General features: G+C 39.4%; 2 protein-coding genes across 2 annotated transcripts; one reads left to right on the top strand and one right to left on the bottom strand.

Annotated features, from left to right (window-relative positions):
• Positions 1 to 276: 276 nt before the first annotated feature.
• On the bottom strand, positions 277 to 9,574 carry LOC306854400 (uncharacterized protein). Its single transcript, XM_079392359.1, has 10 exons — positions 9,375 to 9,574; positions 8,326 to 8,818; positions 7,268 to 7,575; positions 6,957 to 7,152; positions 5,970 to 6,077; positions 5,756 to 5,889; positions 5,464 to 5,646; positions 4,751 to 4,977; positions 4,418 to 4,636; positions 277 to 1,992 (listed from the first exon to the last, which is right to left on the bottom strand). Exons 1-10 carry the CDS (start codon positions 9,410 to 9,412, stop codon positions 1,589 to 1,591), a joined length of 2,310 nt encoding a protein of 769 aa, XP_079248485.1. The 5' UTR covers positions 9,413 to 9,574; the 3' UTR covers positions 277 to 1,588.
• A 2,511-nt stretch (positions 9,575 to 12,085) lies between these two features.
• Positions 12,086 to 20,740, top strand: LOC306854408 (uncharacterized protein). Its single transcript, XM_079392372.1, has 10 exons — positions 12,086 to 12,286; positions 12,837 to 13,329; positions 14,078 to 14,385; positions 14,489 to 14,684; positions 15,600 to 15,707; positions 15,793 to 15,926; positions 16,030 to 16,212; positions 18,750 to 18,976; positions 19,091 to 19,309; positions 19,844 to 20,740. The coding sequence occupies exons 1-10, from the start codon at positions 12,249 to 12,251 to the stop codon at positions 20,245 to 20,247; spliced, it is 2,310 nt and encodes a 769-aa protein (XP_079248498.1). The 5' UTR covers positions 12,086 to 12,248; the 3' UTR covers positions 20,248 to 20,740.
• Positions 20,741 to 22,221: the final 1,481 nt, after the last annotated feature.

The following is a 22,221-nucleotide window of genomic DNA, read 5'->3' as shown; positions in this document are numbered from 1 at the left end:
GACTGCTCCTGAGCTAAATTTCAATTGTCCCAAGGGTATGAATACTTATGCAATGGAATCATTTATTTTTAATAAATTTGCAAAGATGTTAAAAACATGTTTTTTGCTTTACCATTATGGTGTATGGAGTGTAGATTGATGTGGGGAAAAAAGTAATTTAAAGCAGTTTAACATAAGGCAGCAACAAAAAATGAAGGGGTATGAATACTTTTGTAAGCCACTGTACATCAAGTACACTGCACACAGATTCATCAAGGTATCAGACAACAATGGAATATGTTTCATACAATTTATTTAAAAAAACAATATAAAACCGGTCTCTTTAATATACAAAGAAAACTAAAATAATGTATTCAACAATTATTTTCCTCCGTGTCACAATCCGTTGCCATTCATGAGAGTATCATGACACATGCACATACGTCATGGTACTCTCAAGAATGAGGGATACAATGCCTTTATTGAATCATTTGCCAGCATACAAGATGTTTTTGGAATGGCTTTTAGTTTTTTTTAACATCTTTAACTGTTATGCTATGCCTGTAATTACTGCAAATGTTGAGGATTTTGTAAGAATTTGTTATTTGTGATTCTAGCAATATGAATCTCTGGCTTTTTTTTGGAGTGTAAATACATCCACTATCTGAGTCATCATCCAATGATTGTTCTATCATCCGTCATTTCAGGGTTGGACCGGGTCTCTCCAACCTCCGGTCTTGGTGAATTCAAAGCCAATTTAATGCATTGGACCTGAAGTAGCTACAGCATACACGTTCCTCAAATACCAGGCTCTTGTGCTCCTAGACACGGGTTGCATTACAGAAAAGAGGTCGCCTCTTACAATCAGCAAGGGGGTGCTAGGGACCCGGGGATCAGGCAGATCGTATTTCACAATCGTGTATTTATTTGGTTACATATTTTACCTCTCATGACATAAAATACATCACAACTCCAGTTTTTCGTTTGGGATCTCTCTCTGTTGCGCTGGCTGAAATAACACTATTTTGGGACTGGAGAGTGCATTTCAAAGCTCCTCAGATCATCTAATTTGGTGGAGTAATAAAAGTTATAAAGAATTGTGATGTACACATGAAAATATAGCAATAATGTTTTTAATGTGCATGCTTTTGGCCCCAGTGTTTTGTGTGATTACAAATAAACAGAAACAAATGAATAAGTAGGTGTCCTCTTTCTTTTGAGAAATAACAGTAAATACCACTTAATTTCTGCATGATTAAAGAGCAGTCCTGGCACAAATGAATCATCATTGTATCATTGTTTTTACTGTAAAAAATTGTTGCTTGGGTTTTAATGCTATAAGTAAAAAATAGCATAAAAAAAGGCAAACAGTTTTTTCATCATGTTTTGCAATCTTGCTAGTTTCCAATGTGAGAAAACGTCTTGTTGGTGAGATAATGAGGTTGCATGCTGTTGCATGTTGAGGACATTTTGATCAACAGTAGAAACGCAGCCTGATTTTGGGCTTGGTGCTACTGGTCCAAGGCTATCTGCCCCACCAGCCCATTGAAAGCACTGGCTCACTCTGGCCAGCCAATGGAGAAGCAGCTACTGGAGCTGTGGACCCGGCCTACTCATCCAGCCAGTCCAGGTCCAGGCCAAGGAAAGACTTTCTTATTACTCCAGAGTAAAATTTTAATTGTGTGTCGATGCTGATGTCCTGCAGCGCCTTGAAGAGGATGACATCCTTGTCCTCTCCATTTACCTTCATCACACATTGAAGGGGCTCCAGGTTGGGCCTCTTAGAACAACATTTAATTCTTCTGCCAACTGTGTCTGCATCGGGGTGGCAGTCGCAGCCAGTCTTTGCATCGATGCACAGGTCTCTCTGTCCGGCTTTGAAGAAGAAGAACAGGTACCTGGCATCGTCATGAAGTCCCTCCATCATGGTCATCCCTTCGGCTGCTCTGATTACCTTTCCGTGGTAATCGCACACAATGTCGCCTTTACAAAACGGTCGGGTTGCAACCACTCCTATAATCAAGAGAACATTAAATTGTAAGATCAGAATGAAAACTGAATACACAATACATGCACAGGCAAACTATTCAGTATGTGTGACCCTGGACCACAAAACCAGTCATAAGTAGCACTGGTATATTTGTAGCAATAGCCAAAAATACATTGTATGGGTCAAAATGATAAATTTTTCTTTCATGCCAAAGATCATTAAATCAAGATCATGTTCCATGATCTCAACTCCACAGGACCTCCAATCAACCACATCCACTGCTCTAACTCCCATCTTCTCCTTCTGTCCCCTCACCGAGACAGAAGTATCCAAACTTCTCCTCTCCAGCCATCCTACAACACGTCCTCTCGACCCGATCCCCTCACACCTTCTCCAAACAATCTCTCCCACACTCTTACCGGCACTCACACACATTATCAACACATCTCTCCTCACAGGCATCTTCCCCACAGCATTCAAGCAGGCTCGGGTAACCCCACTGATCAAAAAGCCTACATTAAACACTTCTCTTTTAGATAACTACAGACCTGTCTCTCTCCTTCCATTCATAGGGAAAGCACTCGAATGAGTTGTCTTCAATCAGCTCTAATGGTTTCTTTCACAGTACAACAAACTGGATGCTAAACAGTCAGGTTTCAGGAGTGGCCATTCAACAGAGACTGCGCTACTCTCAGTCACTGAAGCCCTGCGAACTGCAAAGGCTGATTCCAAATCGTCAGTCCTCATTCTGCTGGATCTTTCTGCTGCTTTTGACACTGTCAATCATCAGATTATCCTGTCTACTCTCTCATCACTGGGCATCACTGGGATTCCGCTTCGCTGGTTTGAATCCTATCTCACCAGTAGGACTTTCAGGGTGGCCTGGGGAGGGGAGGTATCCAAACCACATCAACTGGTCACTGGAGTTCCTCAGATCGGTTCTTGGACCCCTCCTCTTCTCCACATACACTACATCGCTGGGTCCCATCATACATGCACATGGCTTCTCCTATAACTGCTATGCCAAAGACACACAGCTCTATCTATCTTTTTAACCAGATGACCCAACGGTAGCTGCACGGATCTCAGGCTGCCTGGCGGACATCTCGGCATGGATGAAAGAACATCACCTACAGCTCAACCTGGCAAAGACGGAACTTCTGGTCTTCCCTGCCACTCCAACTCTACAGCATGACTTCACGATTCAGTTAGCCTCATCAATAATTACCCCATCAACTTTGGTCAGAAATCTTGGTGTAATCTTTGATGACCAGCTGACCTTCTGAAGAGCACATTGCAAAGACCGCTCGATCCTGCAGGTTTGCACTACACAACATCAGAAAGATCAGGCCCTTTCTGACTGAGCATGCTGCGCAACTTCTTGTCCAGGCCCTTGTTGTTTCTAGACTGGACTACTGCAATGCTCTTCTGGCTGGTCTGCCATCAAACGCAATCAAACCTCTATAAAAGATTCAGAATGCAGCGGCACGACTGATCTTCAACGAGCCCAAAAGAGCGCATGTTACACCTCTCTTCATCTCCTTGCACTGGCTACCAGTGGCAGCTCGCATCCAGTTCAAGTCACTGATGCTTGCGTACAGAACGACCACAGGCTCAGCACCCTCCTACTTCCACTCACTATTACGAACCTACATCCACTCCAGAAGTCTGAGATCTGCTAGTGAGCGACGCCTTGTGGTACTATCACAGAGAGGCTCAAAATCGCTCTCCAGAACATTCTCGTTCACCATTCCTGGCTGGTGGAATAATCTTCCCACCTCTACCCGGAACGCCGGATCCCTGGCAATCTTCAAGCAATAACTGAAAACTCATCTCTTTCGGCAGTACTTGACTTCATCCTAAACTCAAAAAAAAAAAAAACTCTTTCCCTCTATCTTTCTCTCCCCTTACTAGCTTGTACTTATTTGAACAATGACTGAGACTTGGTGTTACGAGCACTTCCTCTGTCTGACTGCCTCTTCAAGATTAATCGCTTTTTGTATTCCCCAATTGTAAGTCGCTTTGGATAAAAGCGTCTGCCAAATGACTAAATGTAAATGTAAATCATATTTTGTAAATTTCCTACCATAAATATATCAAAACTTAATTTATGATTAGTAATATGCATTGTTCAGGACTTCGTTTGGACAAATTTAAAGGCGATTTTCTCAATATTTAGATTTTTTTGCATCCTCAGATTCCAGATTTTCAAATAGTTGTATCCCAGCCAAATATTATCCGATCCTAACAAACCATACATCAACGGAAAGCTAACTTATTCAGCTTTCAGATGATGTATACAACTCAATTTAAAAAAATTTGACCCTTATGACAGGTTTTGTGGTCCAGGGTCACATTTTAGTTCTTGGTGCAGCTAACGGTGGCTAAAATGTATATTTAAGTAGTGGTTTTTTCTCGATTTACAAGGAAAATGAAAAGGTTTCTTACCTAGACCCTCCTCAGTACCAAAGTCCTTGATGGCCAGGCCTGTCCAGGCTTGCTCAGACACACATTTTATTATAACCTCATTTGTCTCAATGGTGCCTGCGGGCGCTGGTTTCCACAGCCGTTCGATTTCTTCTGGCTTTGGACAGTTGGCCTTCCAACCTTCCTGTGCAATCAGCATTGCCACCTTTGAGGCAGATGGCTTGCGGTGTGTGAAGTGTGCTGAAAGAAAGAATGAAATAACTTTACTCATGCAATTCACTTGTCACAATGAATTAATGGCCTATTTTGTGTCGATCACTGATTCAGAGCTGTATTAATGTATTGAAGACTCACACAGCAGATATTCCTCTCTCTGGGTAAACTGGACAGTTCTCCACTTCTCATAAAAGACACGGTCTTCAGGAAACCCTGATTCGACCCGCCGCTTTTTGGTTGGTGGCTGGCCCTCCAGTGAAACCGGAAATTTGTCCAGAAAGGCAGAGAAGTCTTTCTGTGAAGTGTGTGTGCTGGTTCCAGCAGTACTCAGTTCAGCCAAGGAGGTGTCATCATCCGAAGAAGTGCTGTGTAAGTGAAGAGAACAATGCTTAAAATAGGGCTGCTCGATTATGGCAAAAATTATTATTATTTTGGTCAATATTGTAATAAATTATTTAACACAATTATTTAAGTGTATTAGCTAAAAGTTTACTTTACATGTCCGTGTTCTCTTTCGCACTTTTAAAAACGAAACAAATCTAATAAACGTTAATAAATCAAGCACGCCTCGTTTTGCAAAAATCACGTTACATGATTATACTGATTTGGACATTAAGTTTGGGCTTCTATGGAGGAGCGAAACGCACCGCTGGAAAGGGGCGGACTGGGGCACAATAATCATTTTATCTCGATTATTGGATTTTCATAATCGTTGGAAGCCGAAATCAAAACTGTATTTCGATTGATTACACAACCCTAGTTTAAAATATAATAAAAATGAGTACAACTTGCTAATCAGCTGTTTAAATAGTTGGCGATGTGTTATATGCTTGTTGGATGAAGACACCTACCCCTTTAAGGAGTCCAGCAGCATAGCTGCATCCACAATATCCTGAGGCTGGGGCTTTCTGTTCGTATCAGTGCTATTGGCCAGGTAAAGATTCACGGCCTCACGTTTGTCCGCTGGGAGCTTATTTGCAGCAGTCTCAACAGCCCTCCGTACATCCTGACTCCTGAAAGGGAGCAGCTTATACCTGCAATAAGACATGAAATGTTCACTGTGATATGACTGTGACTGACAAGGGATAATAAAGTGTATCCATTCACACACACACACACACACGGATCTGTAAAGGTACGTACATTGCATGCAGGCGAGTCATGTCTTTTGAGACGCTGCAAACAGCCTCGCCGGCCGTCGTAGTAAAAAAACTCTGGCAGAATTTTTTAAGCCCGATGTTCTTAGCCCTGATCTGCTTGTAGTACAGCTGAAAGCACTATGGAAAAAGACCAGAGTTACTGATTGTAAAACACTGGGGGGTATGCAATATACTCTTTAAATCGTACTAAAACTTACAGTTTCCTCATCTTGTGTCAAGGCGATTTTCATACTTGAAGTTTTCTCCTTCCGTGCACCAATCACCACCCTGCCACCTTCAGCAATCCTCGCCACCCAGTCGGCATCCTGCAACATTGACTACGTTTTAGAGCGGTCAACCGATTAATCGCATCCAAAATAATTTTTTTTACACACACAAACATACATACATATATATATAAAAATACACACGCATGCATGTATGTATATATTTCCAAAAACTAGGTTAAATTTATATATTAAATATTTATTTATAATATAAATTATATTAATATAAATCTAGACATGTAAAAAATGTCAATATATACTGTATGTGTGTGTATTTATATATACAAATACAGACAGAACACACTCACATATACTAAACAAAAACTTATTTTGGATGCGATTAGGCTAATCGTTTGACAGAACTACTATGTTTAAATGCACACACATCAGAGTAAGGACTTAATCCCATTATGACGTGTACATGTCAAGAGCAAAATACTTCATTCCTGTTTACAAGCAATTTCCATTATTTGCTAAGAATGTTTTTTGTGACACGCCTCAAAATCCCCGTTACTTTGTTTACTGCATTATGTTCGTGTCGCGCAACACAGACATGACCTTATTTCCTCGGCTCCCCAGAAATATGATGATCCCCGCCATTGTTTCTAATGTGCGTATTACTGCAGGTGCGTGTCTCGTCACTCATGTACGTCACGAGCACACGTGTAATTTGGTCAAAGCGGCAATAAAGTGTACATGCCTGTATATTTCGATTCGAACACCACCTGTGTTAATATGAATATGCTTGCTGCAATTATGAGCTTAATCGCATTATTTAGAGCGAAGTATTAAAGTTTTATCACAATCGCATTAAAAGGGTGCATGTAAACACACTGATTGAAAATGTTCAATTTACTATTGCATGTGTTCAAATATTACAGCATGTCATGAATCCAAACTAGAAATAGATGAACTTACTGTAAAGCTTTCCACAACTCCTGGACGCTGCATGTGACGGAAAATCAAGAGCGCCTCACAATAATAGCGGTACAGCGTCTTTTCTATATTTGAGACCTCTTTCCTCGTAAGCAGATTCTCATGGATCCTCAGGAAGTCTGGCTTTGCCACTCTCAAAATCTTCTGGCAATCTTTAATGCAGAGAGTGCCATCGATTCTGTGTTTGGATTAAACGTAGCAAACAAGGCAGGTTATTAAAGAAGATGCGAGGAAACAACAATAACTTTAGTAAAAAAATAAGGGCAATGCAACAAACATAAAAACCCATTAACCTCAAATCACATGTCTTGTCACAATGGGTCTTGAATAGACTATTCCGCAAGGTCTTCAGCATGTTCATGTAACTCTGGCAGCTGGGCCGCAGCTGAGGGTCTCTTTTATGAAAATCCAGCCTTAGCGTCAAGTACTCCAAGAACCTTTTCATGCTCTTGATGTAATTGAGGATGGAGGCTGGACTCATGTTAGTGCTCTTTAGGGCGATCAGAAAGTCCCGGGTCTCTCTGCTTTTTGACAGGAAGTGCAGAGATGGCTCACTCCCAGTGGGCTGCAAGTACCGAAGGAAACGGGACACGTTCTCAACCTTTGAAGAAAGAAATGTCAGCATTAAGATCATGAAAGCGAGAAGACCCACGGATAGTCTGCTTGTTTGCATTTAACACCATGCCAGCTTCTGTGGCTATTTTCATGGCGAGAAAAATTCATAAATTATGTGACCCTGGAGCACAAAAGCAGTCTTAAGTCGCTGGGGTATATTTATAGCAACAGCCAAAAACACACTGCATGGATCAAAATTATTGATTTTTCTTTCATGCCAAAGATCATTAAGATCATGTTCCATGAAGATATTTAGTAAATATTTCAGATCCTAATTTTTGATCAGTAATATGCTAAGAACTTCATTTGGACAACTTTAAAGGCGATTTTCTCAATATTTTGTTTTTGTCGCACCCTCAGATTCCAGGTTTTCAAATAGTTGTATCTCGACCAAATATTGTCCGATCCTAACAAACCATGCATCAATGGAAAGATCATTTATTCAGCTTTAAATCACTGGTTTTGTGGTGTAGAATCACATATTAGTTGTTTTTTTTGCTACAAACTGTATTTGGCTTTAAAATCTCTTCAAAAGACTTAACTGAATAAAAAAAAAAAGTTCTCACGGGCTTAAAATCAGCACAACCTAATAAAACATGCTTCAGAGATAAAGGGGTTTGACAGAGGATCTTCTCCAAGTATATCCTGGAAGGACCTATTCTACAGCGGGTATAAACAATCTGGTCCCATCGTTTTGGGAAATTGTGCCGAGGATAGAAGTGAAAAAAGATCTTACCTCCTGTTGCCAGTTGGGGACCTTCCTTGACACAATCAGGTACCTTTTAAAGCCCACCAGGAGCTTGGACCGGGCAGGGAACTTGTCATAAAGACCCGCCTCTTTCATCTTTATCCTCACAGAAGCAGACATGGCTTGAGGATCTCCCGAGGATTCGGCGGTTGTGGCAGCATCAACAGTGGCCAAGTCATCTTCAGGCTCCAAGACCATTTCAGACTCCTCAGGCTGGTTGATGACGAAGAAACCACGGCGAAGCAGCTCCTTGACCATGGTGGTCCGAGAGCGTCCATCAGGCAGGAACAGACAGAGCTCATCGTAATTCCAGGTCCTGCTCTTCCGGATCCACTCTCTGCTGGAAGCCTTGGCCTTCAGCACCTGCTCCATTCTTTCTTCTGGTGTGCTCTTCTTCATGCACACCCTGGCCAGGTGAACAGAGATGCTCTCCTGTGGCTTGTAGCACTGCAAACAGTGCACAATGTGGCGACCAGCAGGCCTTTGAGAAAACAGAATTACAATGTCATGAAATGTTACTAAAAGAAACAGAACAGCGCCTACTCTATTAGTATTTCTACCTGGAATGGGAAGTGCACAAAATACCAAAATTCATAAATGAACATGCATTTACTAGATAAGCAAAATTACACATTTATTTAGTTGTTTTTATCAAAGGAACAGAAAAAATACTAAGATCAGGTTTTTTTAGTCAGAGTAACGGTGCACGTCGGTGTTAAACATGTTATTCCTGCTGCCGGCAGCGGGCGCTGTGACTGAATATTGGCGTGTAGGTGTGTTCAGGACAGCACCCTCATCAAACCTGTGTGTGTGTGTGTTTGTGCAGATTGAACATTGTTTGTCTGAATTACAGAAACGTCTCGTTTCGTGGCAAAACACCAGACTTCTGTTGACCGCCAAGATAATTATTTGTACACATTTGGATGTTAGATGTAACTTGTGTACCAAGTTTTGCACATGCACTAATTCAGATGCAACAACCACTTATTTTTCGATAACTGTGCCAAAGCAGGACACAGCAGTAACACAAGCCTCACCTCTTCTGATCTTGTTCAATCATTGTCGCAGCAATCATAGCATCTGATGCACGAGAAGAGTTTGTTTCTCGAAGGTAGAGCGCACAGCGGTCTTATTCTTCTTCTTCTTTGTCTTTGTTTGTTTTCCAGCAGTTGTAGGTGCATGAACGCCCTCTTCTGCTCCGGAGAGTGTGTATCAGTTCACAGGTTAACACTTGTGTGAGAGAACAGACTCGGAGCAGAGATCTCACCCCCTGTGTTCAGGTGCCCGTGTGGGCGGGGCTCTCCTGCTGAAGCTCAGCCAATAAGAAGCACCGAAGGCGTGGCCAGAGAAGTCTAATATTAAGCTGTGCATGAGTTTTTCTTTTTTTAAATGGAAATAATACATTCAAACATCTGCTGTAAGATTACGAGAGAGAGAGAAATGAATGCTTTTATTCATCAAGGCTGTCTTAAATTAAGTGAAAGTGACTGTGAAGACATTTCTGATGTTACATAAGATTTCTGTTTAATAAAGTTTTGAGCAATAATAATCAGAAATGATTCCTGAGCAGCAAATCAGCAACTAGAATGATTTCTGAAGGATCATGTGACACTGAAGCTGAATAAATTCACATATATTCACAGAGAAAACGGTTTGTTGAAATTGTAATGTTTTGCAATAATACTGTGTTTTTGATCAAATAAATGCAGCCTTGGTGAGAAATTAAATTAAATCTGAATGACAAATTACAACAGCTTAGTAATGAAATGCACACGTTATTTTATTAAACTCAGTTTATTTTATATAGTTTAACACTTTATTTTAAGGTGAAATCATTACTACATGTATTTACTACAGTAATAGCAATAATTACCAGTTATAATATGTTATACTAATAATTACACTTTAACTATATCATCTTAAGTTAAAGTTTGACCAACTGTTGTACTAAATACTTCATCTCAAGGCTTTTCATGCATTGTATATGTGCATACTTTAGTTTGACTGAAGTCATTTTAGGGTATTTTGCCCCAGGACTGATTTTAAATGACAAACATGTCTTTTGTGAGTTTTCTTGTTGAAATGTATGGCTCTCATGAACACAATACAATGAGCCGTTACCGCAGATCACTGTCGTTCACAGATTACTTTGATTGCTGTAAATCATCTTTTCATGAGGGCTGCAAAGATCAGCTTGAATTCCATTTTCATGAATTTAAACATATGCTTAGTTAAGCTTTAAAGAAATATTCTAAAACACTAACATACTTTAAATTAAACATTAGTGTATTTACTGAAAACATACTTATTTTACTTTTACTTAACGGCCAGGTTTCATAGACAGGGCTTAGTCTAAACCAGGATTAGGCCATAGTTCAATTATGTCATTTTTACAAACGTGCCTTATAAAAAACATTCCTGGGGTGCATCTTGAGACAAAACAAAGGCACTGATATATTTTAAGATCAGTCAGAGCAAGTTTCTTTCAGTTCAAACAGCTCAGATTTACATTTTAGTCTAGGACTAGGCTTAAACCTTGTCTGTGAAACCGGAGGAAAGTATATTTTCTGTTTACTTTGTGTAAGAACAGCAAAATGGGTCAGATTTAATGGGTTTAACGTATAGGAGCTTGTGTAGGCCTCCTGCAGTTGTAATACACAGCTTGCTTTATCGGTGTCTTTGTGATTGAAGTCTGCCCAACAACAGCACTGAGCAGACTTATTATACTCTTCTGACCTAGTGAAGAAAAAAACTTAAAACAATTAACAATTACTTAAAATGATGGTTTGTTTGTTTAACTACATACTGTGTCTTTGTTCTGTAGCAGCTCTCATGAAAAGATGATTTACAGCAATCAAAGTAATCTGTGAACGACAGTGATCTGCGGTAACGGCTCATTGTATTGTGTTCATGAGAGCCATACATTTCAACAAGAAAACTCACAAAAGACATGTTTGTCATTTAAAATCAGTCCTGGGGCAAAATACCCTAAAATGACTTCAGTCAAACTAAAGTATGCACATATACAATGCATGAAAAGCCTTGAGATGAAGTATTTAGTACAACAGTTGGTCAAACTTTAACTTAAGATCATATAGTTAAAGTGTAATTATTAGTATAACATATTATAACTGGTAATTATTGCTATTACTGTAGTAAATACATGTAGTAACGATTTCACCTTAAAATAAAGTGTTAAACTATATAAAATAAACTGAGTATAATAAAATAACGTGTGCATTTCATTACTAAGCTGTTGTAATTTGTCATTCAGATTTAATTTAATTTCTCACCAAGGCTGCATTTATTTGATCAAAAACACAGTCATATTGCAAAACATTACAATTTCAGCAAACTGTTTTCTCTGTGTTTTCAGTGTCACATGATCCTTCAGAAATCATTCTAGTTGCTGATTTGCTGCTCAGGAATCATTTCTGATTATTATTGCTCAAAACTTTATTAAACAGAAATCTTATGTAACATCAGAAATGTCTTCACAGTCACTTTCACTTAATTTAAGGCAGCCTTGATGAATAAAAGCATTCATTTCTCTCTCTCTCGTAATCTTACAGCAGATGTTTGAATGTATTATTTCCATTAAAAAAAGAAAAACTCCTGCACAGCTTAATATTAGACTTCTCTGGCCACGCCTTCGGTGCTTCTTATTGGCTGAGCTTCAGCAGGAGAGCCCCGCCCACACGGGCACCTGAACACAGGGGGTGAGATCTCTGCTCCGAGTCTGTTCTCTCACACAAGTGTTAACCTGTGAACTGATACACACTCTCCGGAGCAGAAGAGGGCGTTCATGCACCTACAACTGCTGGAAAACAAACAAAGACAAAGAAGAAGAAGAATAAGACCGCTGTGCGCTCTACCTTCGAGAAACAAACTCTTCTCGTGCATCAGATGCTATGATTGCTGCGACAATGATTGAACAAGATCAGAAGAGGTGAGGCTTGTGTTACTGCTGTGTCCTGCTTTGTCACAGTTAGCGAAAAATAAGTGGTTGTTGCATCTGAATTAGTGCATGTGCAAAACTTGGTACACAAGTTACATCTAACATCCAAATGTGTACAAATAATTATCTTGGCGGTCAACAGAAGTCTGGTGTTTTGCCACGAAACGAGACGTTTCTGTAATTCAGACAAACAATGTTCAATCTGCACAAACACACACACACACACAGGTTTGATGAGGGTGCTGTCCTGAACACACCTACACGCCAATATTCAGTCACAGCGCCCGCTGCCGGCAGCAGGAATAACATGTTTAACACCGACGTGCACCGTTACTCTGACTAAAAAAACCTGATCTTAGTATTTTTTCTGTTCCTTGGATAAAAACAACTAAATAAATATGTAATTTTGCTTATCTAGTAAATGCATGTTAATTTATGTATTTTGTGCACTTCCCATTCCAGGTAGAAATACTAATAGAGTAGGCGCTGTTCTGTTCCTTTTAGTAACATTTCATGACATTGTAATTCTGTTTTCTCAAAGGCCTGCTGGTCGCCACATTGTGCACTGTTTGCAGTGCTACAAGCCACAGGAGAGCATCTCTGTTCACCTGGCCAGGGTGTGCATGAAGAAGAGCACACCAGAAGAAAGAATGGAGCAGGTGCTGAAGGCCAAGGCTTCCAGCAGAGAGTGGATCCGGAAGAGCAGGACCTGGAATTACGATGAGCTCTGTCTGTTCCTGCCTGATGGACGCTCTCGGACCACCATGGTCAAGGAGCTGCTTCGCCGTGGTTTCTTCGTCATCAACCAGCCTGAGGAGTCTGAAATGGTCTTGGAGCCTGAAGATGACTTGGCCACTGTTGATGCTGCCACAACCGCCGAATCCTCCGGAGATCCTCAAGCCATGTCTGTTTCTGTGAGGATAAAGATGAAAGAGGCGGGTCTTTATGACAAGTTCCCTGCCCGGTCCAAGCTCCTGGTGGGCTTTAAAAGGTACCTGATTGTGTCAAGGAAGGTCCCCAACTGGCAACAGGAGGTAAGATCTTTTTTCACTTCTATCCTCGGCACAATTTCCCAAAACGATGGGACCAGATTGTTTATACCCGCTGTAGAATAGGTCATTCCAGGATATACTTGGAGAAGATCCTCTGTCAAACCCCTTTATCTCTGAAGCATGTTTTATTAGGCTGTGCTGGTTTTAAGCCCGTGAGAACTTTTTTTTTATTCAGTTAAGTCTTTTGAAGAGATTTTTAAGCCAAATACAGTTTGTAGCAAAAAAAACAACTAATATGTGATTCTACACCACAAAACCAGTAATTTAAAGCTGAATAAATGATCTTTCCATTGATGCATGGTTTGTTAGGATCGGACAATATTTGGTCGAGATACAACTATTTGAAAACCTGGAATCTGAGGGTGCGACAAAAACAAAATATTGAGAAAATCGCCTTTAAAGTTGTCCAAATGAAGTTCTTAGCATATTACTGATCAAAAATTAGGATCTGAAATATTTACTAAATATCTTCATGGAACATGATCTTAATGATCTTTGGCATGAAAGAAAAAGCAATCATTTTGATCCATGCAGTGTGTTTTTGGCTGTTGCTATAAATATACCCCAGCGACTTAAGACTGCTTTTGTGCTCCAGGGTCACATAATTTATGAATTTTTCTCGCCATGAAAATAGCCACAGAAGCTGGCATGGTGTTAAATGCAAACAAGCAGACTATCCATGGGTCTTCTCGCTTTCATGATCTTAATGCTGACATTTCTTTCTTCAAAGGTTGAGAACGTGTCCCGTTTCCTTCGGTACTTGCAGCCCACTGGGAGTGAGCCATCTCTGCACTTCCTGTCAAAAAGTAGAGAGACCCGGGACTTTCTTGTCGCCCTAAAGAGCACTAACATGAGTCCAGCCTCCATCCTCAATTACATCAAGAGCATGAAAAGGTTCTTGGAGTACTTGACGCTAAGGCTGGATTTTCATAAAAGAGACCCTCAGCTGCGGCCCAGCTGCCAGAGTTACATGAACATGCTGAAGACCCAGCGGAATAGTCTATTCAAGACCCATTGTGACAAGACATGTGATTTGAGGTTAATGGCTTTTTATGTTTGTTGCATTGCCCTTATTTTTTTACTAAAGTTATTGTTGTTTCCTCGCATCTTCTTTAATAACCTACGTTTAATCCAAACACAGAATCGATGGCACTCTCTGCATTCAAGATTGCCAGAAGATTTTGAGAGTGGCAAAGCCAGACTTCCTGAGGATCCATGAGAATCTGCTTACGAGGAAAGAGGTCTCAAATATAGAAAAGACGCTGTACCGCTATTATTGTGAGGCGCTCTTGATTTTCCGTCACATGCAGCGTCCAGGAGTTGTGGAAAGCTTTACAGTAAGTTCATCTATTTCTAGTTTGGATTCATGACATGCTGTAATATTTGAACACATGCAATAGTAAATTGAACATTTTCAATCAGTGTGTTTACATGCACCCTTTTAATGCGATTGTGATAAAACTTTAATACTTCGCTCTAAATAATGCGATTAAGCTCATAATTGCAGCAAGCATATTCATATTAACACAGGTGGTGTTCGAATCGAAATATACAGGCATGTAAACTTTATTGCCGCTTTGACCAAATTACACGTGTGCTCGTGACGTACATGAGTGACGAGACACGCACCTGCAGTAATACGCACATTAGAAACAATGGCGGGGATCATCATATTTCTGGGGAGCCGAGGAAATAAGGTCATGTCTGTGTTGCGCGACACGAACATAATGCAGTACATCGACGGACGAAAACAAAGTAACGGGGATTTTGAGGCGTGTCACAAAAAACATTCTTAGCAAATAATGGAAATTGCTTGTAAACAGGAATGAAGAATTTTGCTCTTGACATGTACACGTCATAATGGGATTAAGTCCTTACTCTGATGTGTGTGCATTTAAACATAGTAGTTCTGTCAAACGATTAGCCTAATCGCATCCAAAATAAGTTTTTGTTTAGTATATGTGAGTGTGTTCTGTCTGTATTTGTATATATAAATACACACACATACAGTATATATTGACATTTTTTACATGTCTATATTTATATTAATATAATTAAATTATAAATAAATATTTAATATATAAACATAACCTATTTTTTGGAAATATATACATGCATGTGTGTATGTAAATATATATATATATATATATATGTGTGTGTGTGTGTGTGTGTGTGTGTGTGTGTGTGTAAAAAAAAATTATTTTGGATGCGATTAATCGGTTGACCGCTCTAAAACGTAGTCAATGTTGCAGGATGCCGACTGGGTGGCGAGGATTGCTCAAGGTGGCAGGGTGGTGATTGGCGCACGGAAGGAGAAAACTTCAAGTATGAAAATCGCCTTGACACAAGATGAGGAAACTGTAAGTTTTAGTACGATTTAAAGAGTATATTGCATACCCCCCCCCAGTGTTTTACAATCAGTAACTGTTTGGTCTTTTTCCATAGTGCTTTCAGCTGTACTACAAGCAGATCAGGGCTAAGAACATCGGGCTTAAAAAATTCTGCCAGAGTTTTTTTACTACGACGGCCGGCGAGGCTGTTTGCAGCGTCTCAAAAGACATGACGCGCCTGCATGCAATGTACGTACCTTTACAGATCTGTGTGTGTGTGTAAATGGATACACTTTATTATCCCTTGTCAGTCACAGTCAGATCACAGTGAACATTTCATGTCTTATTGCAGGTATAAGCTGCTCCCTCTCAGGAGTCAGGATGTACGGAGGGCTGTTGAGACTGCTGCAAATAAGCTCCCAGCGGATAAACGTGAGGCCGTGAATCTTTACCTGGCCAATAGCACTGATACGAACAGAAAGCCCCAGCCTCAGGATATTGTGGATGCAGCTATGCTGCTGGACTCCTTAAAGGGGTAGGTGTCTTCATCCAACAAGCATATAACACATCGCCAACTATTTGAACAGCTGATTAGCAAGTTGTACTCACTTTTATTATATTTTAAACTAGGGTTGTGTAATTTATCGAAATACAGTTTTGATTTCGGCTTCCAACGATTATGAAAATCCAGTAATCGAGATAAAATGATTATTGTGCCCCAGTCCGCCCCTTTCCAGCGGTGCATTTTCGCTCCTCCATAGAAGCCCAAACTTAACGTCCAAATCAGTATAATCATGTAACGTGATTTTCACAAAACGAGGCGTGATTGATTTATTAACGTTTATTAGATTTGTTCTTGGTTTTTAAAAGTGCGAAAGAGAACACGGACATGTAAAGTAAACTTTTAGCTAATACACTTAAAAACGTGTCAAAATGCGGCGCTTTGCGATTGTAAACCCTCATCAGTTATGCCTTAAGTGTACGTAAACATTTGGGAATGAAAATATGTGCAACTCTTAAAGCGACAGTGGATAATATTCCTTCTGCTGTTAATTAATACAAACCCGATTCCCAAAAAAGTTGGGACACTGTACAAATTGTGAATAAAAACAGAATGCAATGATGTGGAAGTTTCAAATTTCAATATTTTATTCAGAATACAACATAGATGACATATCAAATGTTTAAACTGAGAAAATGTATAATTTTAAGGGAAAAATAAGTTTATTTTAAATTTCATGGCATCAACACATCTTAAAAAAGTTGGGATAAGGCCATGTTTTCCACTGTGTGGCATCCCCTCTTCTTTTTATAACAGTCTGCAAACGTCTGGGGACTGAGGAGACAAGTTGCTCAAGTTTAGGAATAGGAATGTTGTCCCATTCTTGTCTAATACAGGCTTCTAGTTGCTCAACTACCTTAGGTCTTCTTTGTCGCATCTTCCTCTTTATGATGCGCCAAATGTTTTCTATGGGTGAAAGATCTGGACTGCAGGCTGGCCATTTCAGTACCGGATCCTCCTCCTACGCAGCCATGATGTTGTAATTGATGCAGTAAGTGGTCTGGCATTGTCATGTTGGAAAATGCAAGGTCTTCCCTGAAAGAGACAACGTCTGGATGGGAGCATATGTTGTTCTAGAACTTGGATATACCTTTCAGCATTGATGGTGCCTTTCCAGATGTGTAAGCTGCCCATGCCACACGCACTCATGCAACCCCATACCATCAGAGATGCAGGCTTCTGAACTGAGCGCTGATAACAACTTGGGTTGTCCTTGTCCTCTTTATTCCGGATGACATGGCGTCCCAATTTTCCAAAAAGAACTTCAAATTTTGATTCGTCTGACCACAGAACAGTTTTCCACTTTGCCACAGTCCATTTTAAATAAGCCTTGGGCCAGAGAAAACGCCTGCGCTTCTGGATCATGTTTAGATATGGCTTCTTTTTTGACCTATAGAGTTTTAGCCGGCAACGGCAAATGGCACGGTGGATTGTGTTCACCGACAATGTTTTCTGGATGTATTCCTGAGCCCATGTTGTGATTTCCATTACAGTAGCATTCCTGTATGTGATGCAGTGGCGTCTAAGGGCCCGAAGATCACGGGCATCCAGTATGGTTTTCCGGCCTTGACCCTTACGCACAGAGATTGTTCCAGATTCTCTGAATCTTTGGATGATATTATGCACTGTAGATGATGATAACTTCAAACTCTTTGCAATTTTTCTCTGAGAAACTCCTTTCTGATATTGCTCCACAATTTTTCGCCGCAGCATTGGGGGAATTGGTGATCCTCTTGCCATCTTGACTTCTGAGAGACACTGCCACTCTGAGAGGCTCTTTTTATACCCAATCATGTTGCCAATTGACCTAATAAGTTGCAAATTGGTCCTCCAGCTGTTCCTTATATGTACATTTAACTTTTCCGGCCTCTTATCGCTACCTGTCCCAACTTTTTTGGAATATGTAGCTCTCATGAAATCCAAAATGAGCCAATATTTGGCATGACATTTCAAAATGTCTCACTTTCAACATTTGATATGTTATCTATATTCTATTGTGAATAAAATATAAGTTTATGAGATTTGTAAATTATTGCATTCCTTTTTTTATTCGTAATTTGTACAGTGTCCCAACTTTTTTGGAATCGGTTTGTATTAATATTAATTAAACAACAAAAGGCCGAAGGTGTTTTGTAGCTTTAATTTAATTCTTACAGTGAAGACTGTGCTGTTTTATTTTACATTTGATCATTCAATTTCTGTAGGCTGTTAGCTGAATACTTAACTTGCATTAAAAACTTTTTTTCAATAATTTGAGGACTTTGTTACTTATTAGCCTAGTATTCTGCTGTGCTATTGAAATTGTGAAATTTCACTGGTATCTAAAATGTAGATCTCATAGCAACCTTATTTAGAGAAGATGTATGTATCGCTATCTTTAAATTAATCACTCGTATAAAGTTTTGGTCATATGACCCACTAATAATTGTGATTACAATATTATTACAACATTGTGATTACAACATAATCGAGCAGCCCTATTTTAAGCATTGTTCTCTTCACTTACACAGCACTTCTTCGGATGATGACACCTCCTTGGCTGAACTGAGTACTGCTGGAACCAGCACACACACTTCACAGAAAGACTTCTCTGCCTTTCTGGACAAATTTCCGGTTTCACTGGAGGGCCAGCCACCAACCAAAAAGCGGCGGGTCGAATCAGGGTTTCCTGAAGACCGTGTCTTTTATGAGAAGTGGAGAACTGTCCAGTTTACCCAGAGAGAGGAATATCTGCTGTGTGAGTCTTCAATACATTAATACAGCACTGAATCAGTGATCGACACAAAATAGGCCATTAATTCATTGTGACAAGTGAATTGCATGAGCAAAGTTATTTCATTCTTTCTTTCAGCACACTTCACACACCGCAAGCCATCTGCCTCAAAGGTGGCAATGCTGATTGCACAGGAAGGTTGGAAGGCCAACTGTCCAAAGCCAGAAGAAATCGAACGGCTGTGGAAACCAGCGCCCACAGGCACCATTGAGGCAGATGAGGTTATAATAAAATGTGTGTCTGAGCAAGCCTGGACAGGCCTGGCCATCAAGGACTTTGGTGCTGAGGAGGGTCTAGGTAAGAAACCTTTTCATTTTCCTTGTAAATCGAGAAAAAACCACTACTTAAATATACATTTCAGCCACCGTTAGCTGCACCAAGAACTAAAATGTGACCCTGGACCACAAAACCTGTCATAAGGGTCCATTTTTTAAAAATTGAGTTGTATACATCATCTGAAAGCTGAATAAATTAGCTTTCCATTGATGTATGTATGTAGATGCAAAAAAATCTAAATATTGAGAAAATCGCCTTTAAATTTGTCCAAACGAAGTCCTGAACAATGCATATTGCTAATCAAAAATGAAGTTTTTATATATTTACGGTAGGAAATTTACAAAATATCTTCATGGAACATGATCTTTGGCATGAAAGAAAAATTGATCATTTTGACCTATACAATGTATTTTTGGCTATTGCTACAAATATACCAGTGCTATTTATGACTGGTTTTGTGGTCCAGGGTCACACATACTGAATAGTTTGCCTGTGCATGTATTGTGTATTCAGTTTTCCTTCTGATCTTCTAATTTAATGTTCTCTTGATTATAGGAGTGGTTGCAACCCGACCGTTTTGTAAAGGCGACATTGTGTGCGATTACCACGGAAAGGTAATCAGAGCAGCCGAAGGGATGACCATGATGGAGGGACTTCATGACGATGCCAGGTACCTGTTCTTCTTCTTCAAAGCCGGACAGAGAGACCTGTGCATCGATGCAAAGACTGGCTGCGACTGCCACCCCGATGCAGACACCGTTGGCAGAAGAATTAAATGTTGTTCTAAGAGGCCCAACCTGGAGCCCCTTCACTGTGTGATGAAGGTAAATGGAGAGGACAAGGATGTCATCCTCTTCAAGGCGCTGCAGGACATCAGCATCGACACACAATTAAAATTTTACTCTGGAGTAATAAGAAAGTCTTTCCTTGGCCTGGACCTGGACTGGCTGGATGAGTAGGCCGGGTCCACAGCTCCAGTAGCTGCTTCTCCATTGGCTGGCCAGAGTGAGCCAGTGCTTTCAATGGGCTGGTGGGGCAAATAGCCTTGGACCAGTAGCACCAAGCCCAAAATCAGGCTGCGTTTCTACTGTTGATCAAAATGTCCTCAACATGCAACAGCATGCAACCTCATTATCTCACCAACAAGACGTTTTCTCACATTGGAAACTAGCAAGATTGCAAAACATGATGAAAAAACTGTTTGCCTTTTTTTATGCTATTTTTTACTTATAGCATTAAAACCCAAGCAACAATGTTTTACAATAAAAACAATGATACAATGATGATTCATTTGTGCCAGGACTGCTCTTTAATCATGCAGAAATTAAGTGGTATTTACTGTTATTTCTCAAAAGAAAGAGGACACATACTTATTAATTTGTTTCTGTTTATTTGTAATCACACAAAAAAGACTGGGGCCAAAAGCATGCGCATTAAAAACATTATTGCTATATTTTCATGTGTACATCACATTTCTTTATAACTTTTATTACTCCACCAAATTAGATGATCTGAGGATCTTTGAAATGCACTCTCCAGTCCCAAAATAGTGTTATTTCATTTAATAATTACTTTGTCAAACTTTGAGTGATACATTTGGAATAAGACAAAAAGAAATTAAATCAGTGAATTTAGAAAAATCTGCATTTCATTTGACAACAGTTACAGAGAGTATAATTCAGAATATTATAAAAGATTTCAAAAATTCTAATGCCAAAGATATAGATGGTTTAGACTGTAATTTAGAAAAAATAATAGTGATATATTTTTAGCACCAATTACTCATTTTGTGAATTTATCAATTACACAAACTACATTCGCAAGTTGTTGGAAAACAGGGTTAGTTACCCCAGTCTTTAAGACAGGTCATCCAACTAATGTGGTAAATTGTAGACCGATTTAAATTCTATCAGTAATGTCTAAAATAGTAGAAAAAGTAGTAACTGTAGAGATACATAATTTATTGTGTCCTATGCAGTTTGGGTTTCGTGAACAGTATTTGACAGAAACTGCTGTATGTTATTTTATTGAGCAAATTCGGTCAAAATTAGATAAGGGTGGGGTTGTGGGTGTGTTCCTTGATTTACAAAAGGCATTCGATACACTAAATCACAATATTTTATCTAAATTATCACATTTTCATTTTTCAGAAGATACAATAAAATGGATCGAGTCTTATCTTACTTCAAGGAAACAGTGTACCCGGATTAATACATACATATCCTCTTTACGAGATTGTCCCACAGGGGTTCCTCAGGGGTCAACCCTAGGGCCATTACTCTTTAGTTTGTATTTGAATGATCTTCCAGATGTTTGTCCTGATGTGCATATTCAAATGTACGCAGATGACACTGTGATTTATGTACATGACAAAACAAAAGAAAAGGTGGCACAAAAATTATCTATTGCAATGACAAACATTTTAGATTGGTTTACTCAGTACTGCTTAACATTAAATGTTCGTAAAAGTGCATGTATGTATTTTCGAATTAAAAAGGAGGAGGTCCAACCAGCTATATTAGTTAATGGTGAAAAATTACAAATTGTACCAGATTTTAAGTATCTTGGAGTTATTTTAGCTTCTCATTTAACATTTGAAAAGCATGTTCGAAAAATAGTTTGCAGTGTCACCTCAACTTAGACATTTTTAATTTATACGGAGTCAACTTTCAATAGAAGCTTCAAGAGTTTTTTTTAATTCATTTCTCTTATTGTATTATTTAATGGTCGCAAGCAGGAAAATCTACTCTTAGACCTTTATATACTTTTTAAAAAAAAAAAAGTAAATTAGCACTAGGTACCAGATTAACACCTATAGTTTTTGGAGGTATCTGTAAGTGTTTTCTAATTTTGTTCAGAAAACTTTCAATTTTTTTTCAAACATTTCATTTCAGTTTTTTTATGCTGTCCTTCAGAATACAATTCATTTGCGA

This window comes from Barbus barbus, assembly GCF_936440315.1.
Source record: "Barbus barbus genome assembly, chromosome: 3".
Lineage (NCBI taxonomy): Eukaryota > Metazoa > Chordata > Actinopteri > Cypriniformes > Cyprinidae > Barbus > Barbus barbus.
The sequence above is the reverse complement of the archived record's forward strand: the minus strand, read 5'-3'. Positions and strand labels throughout refer to the sequence as shown.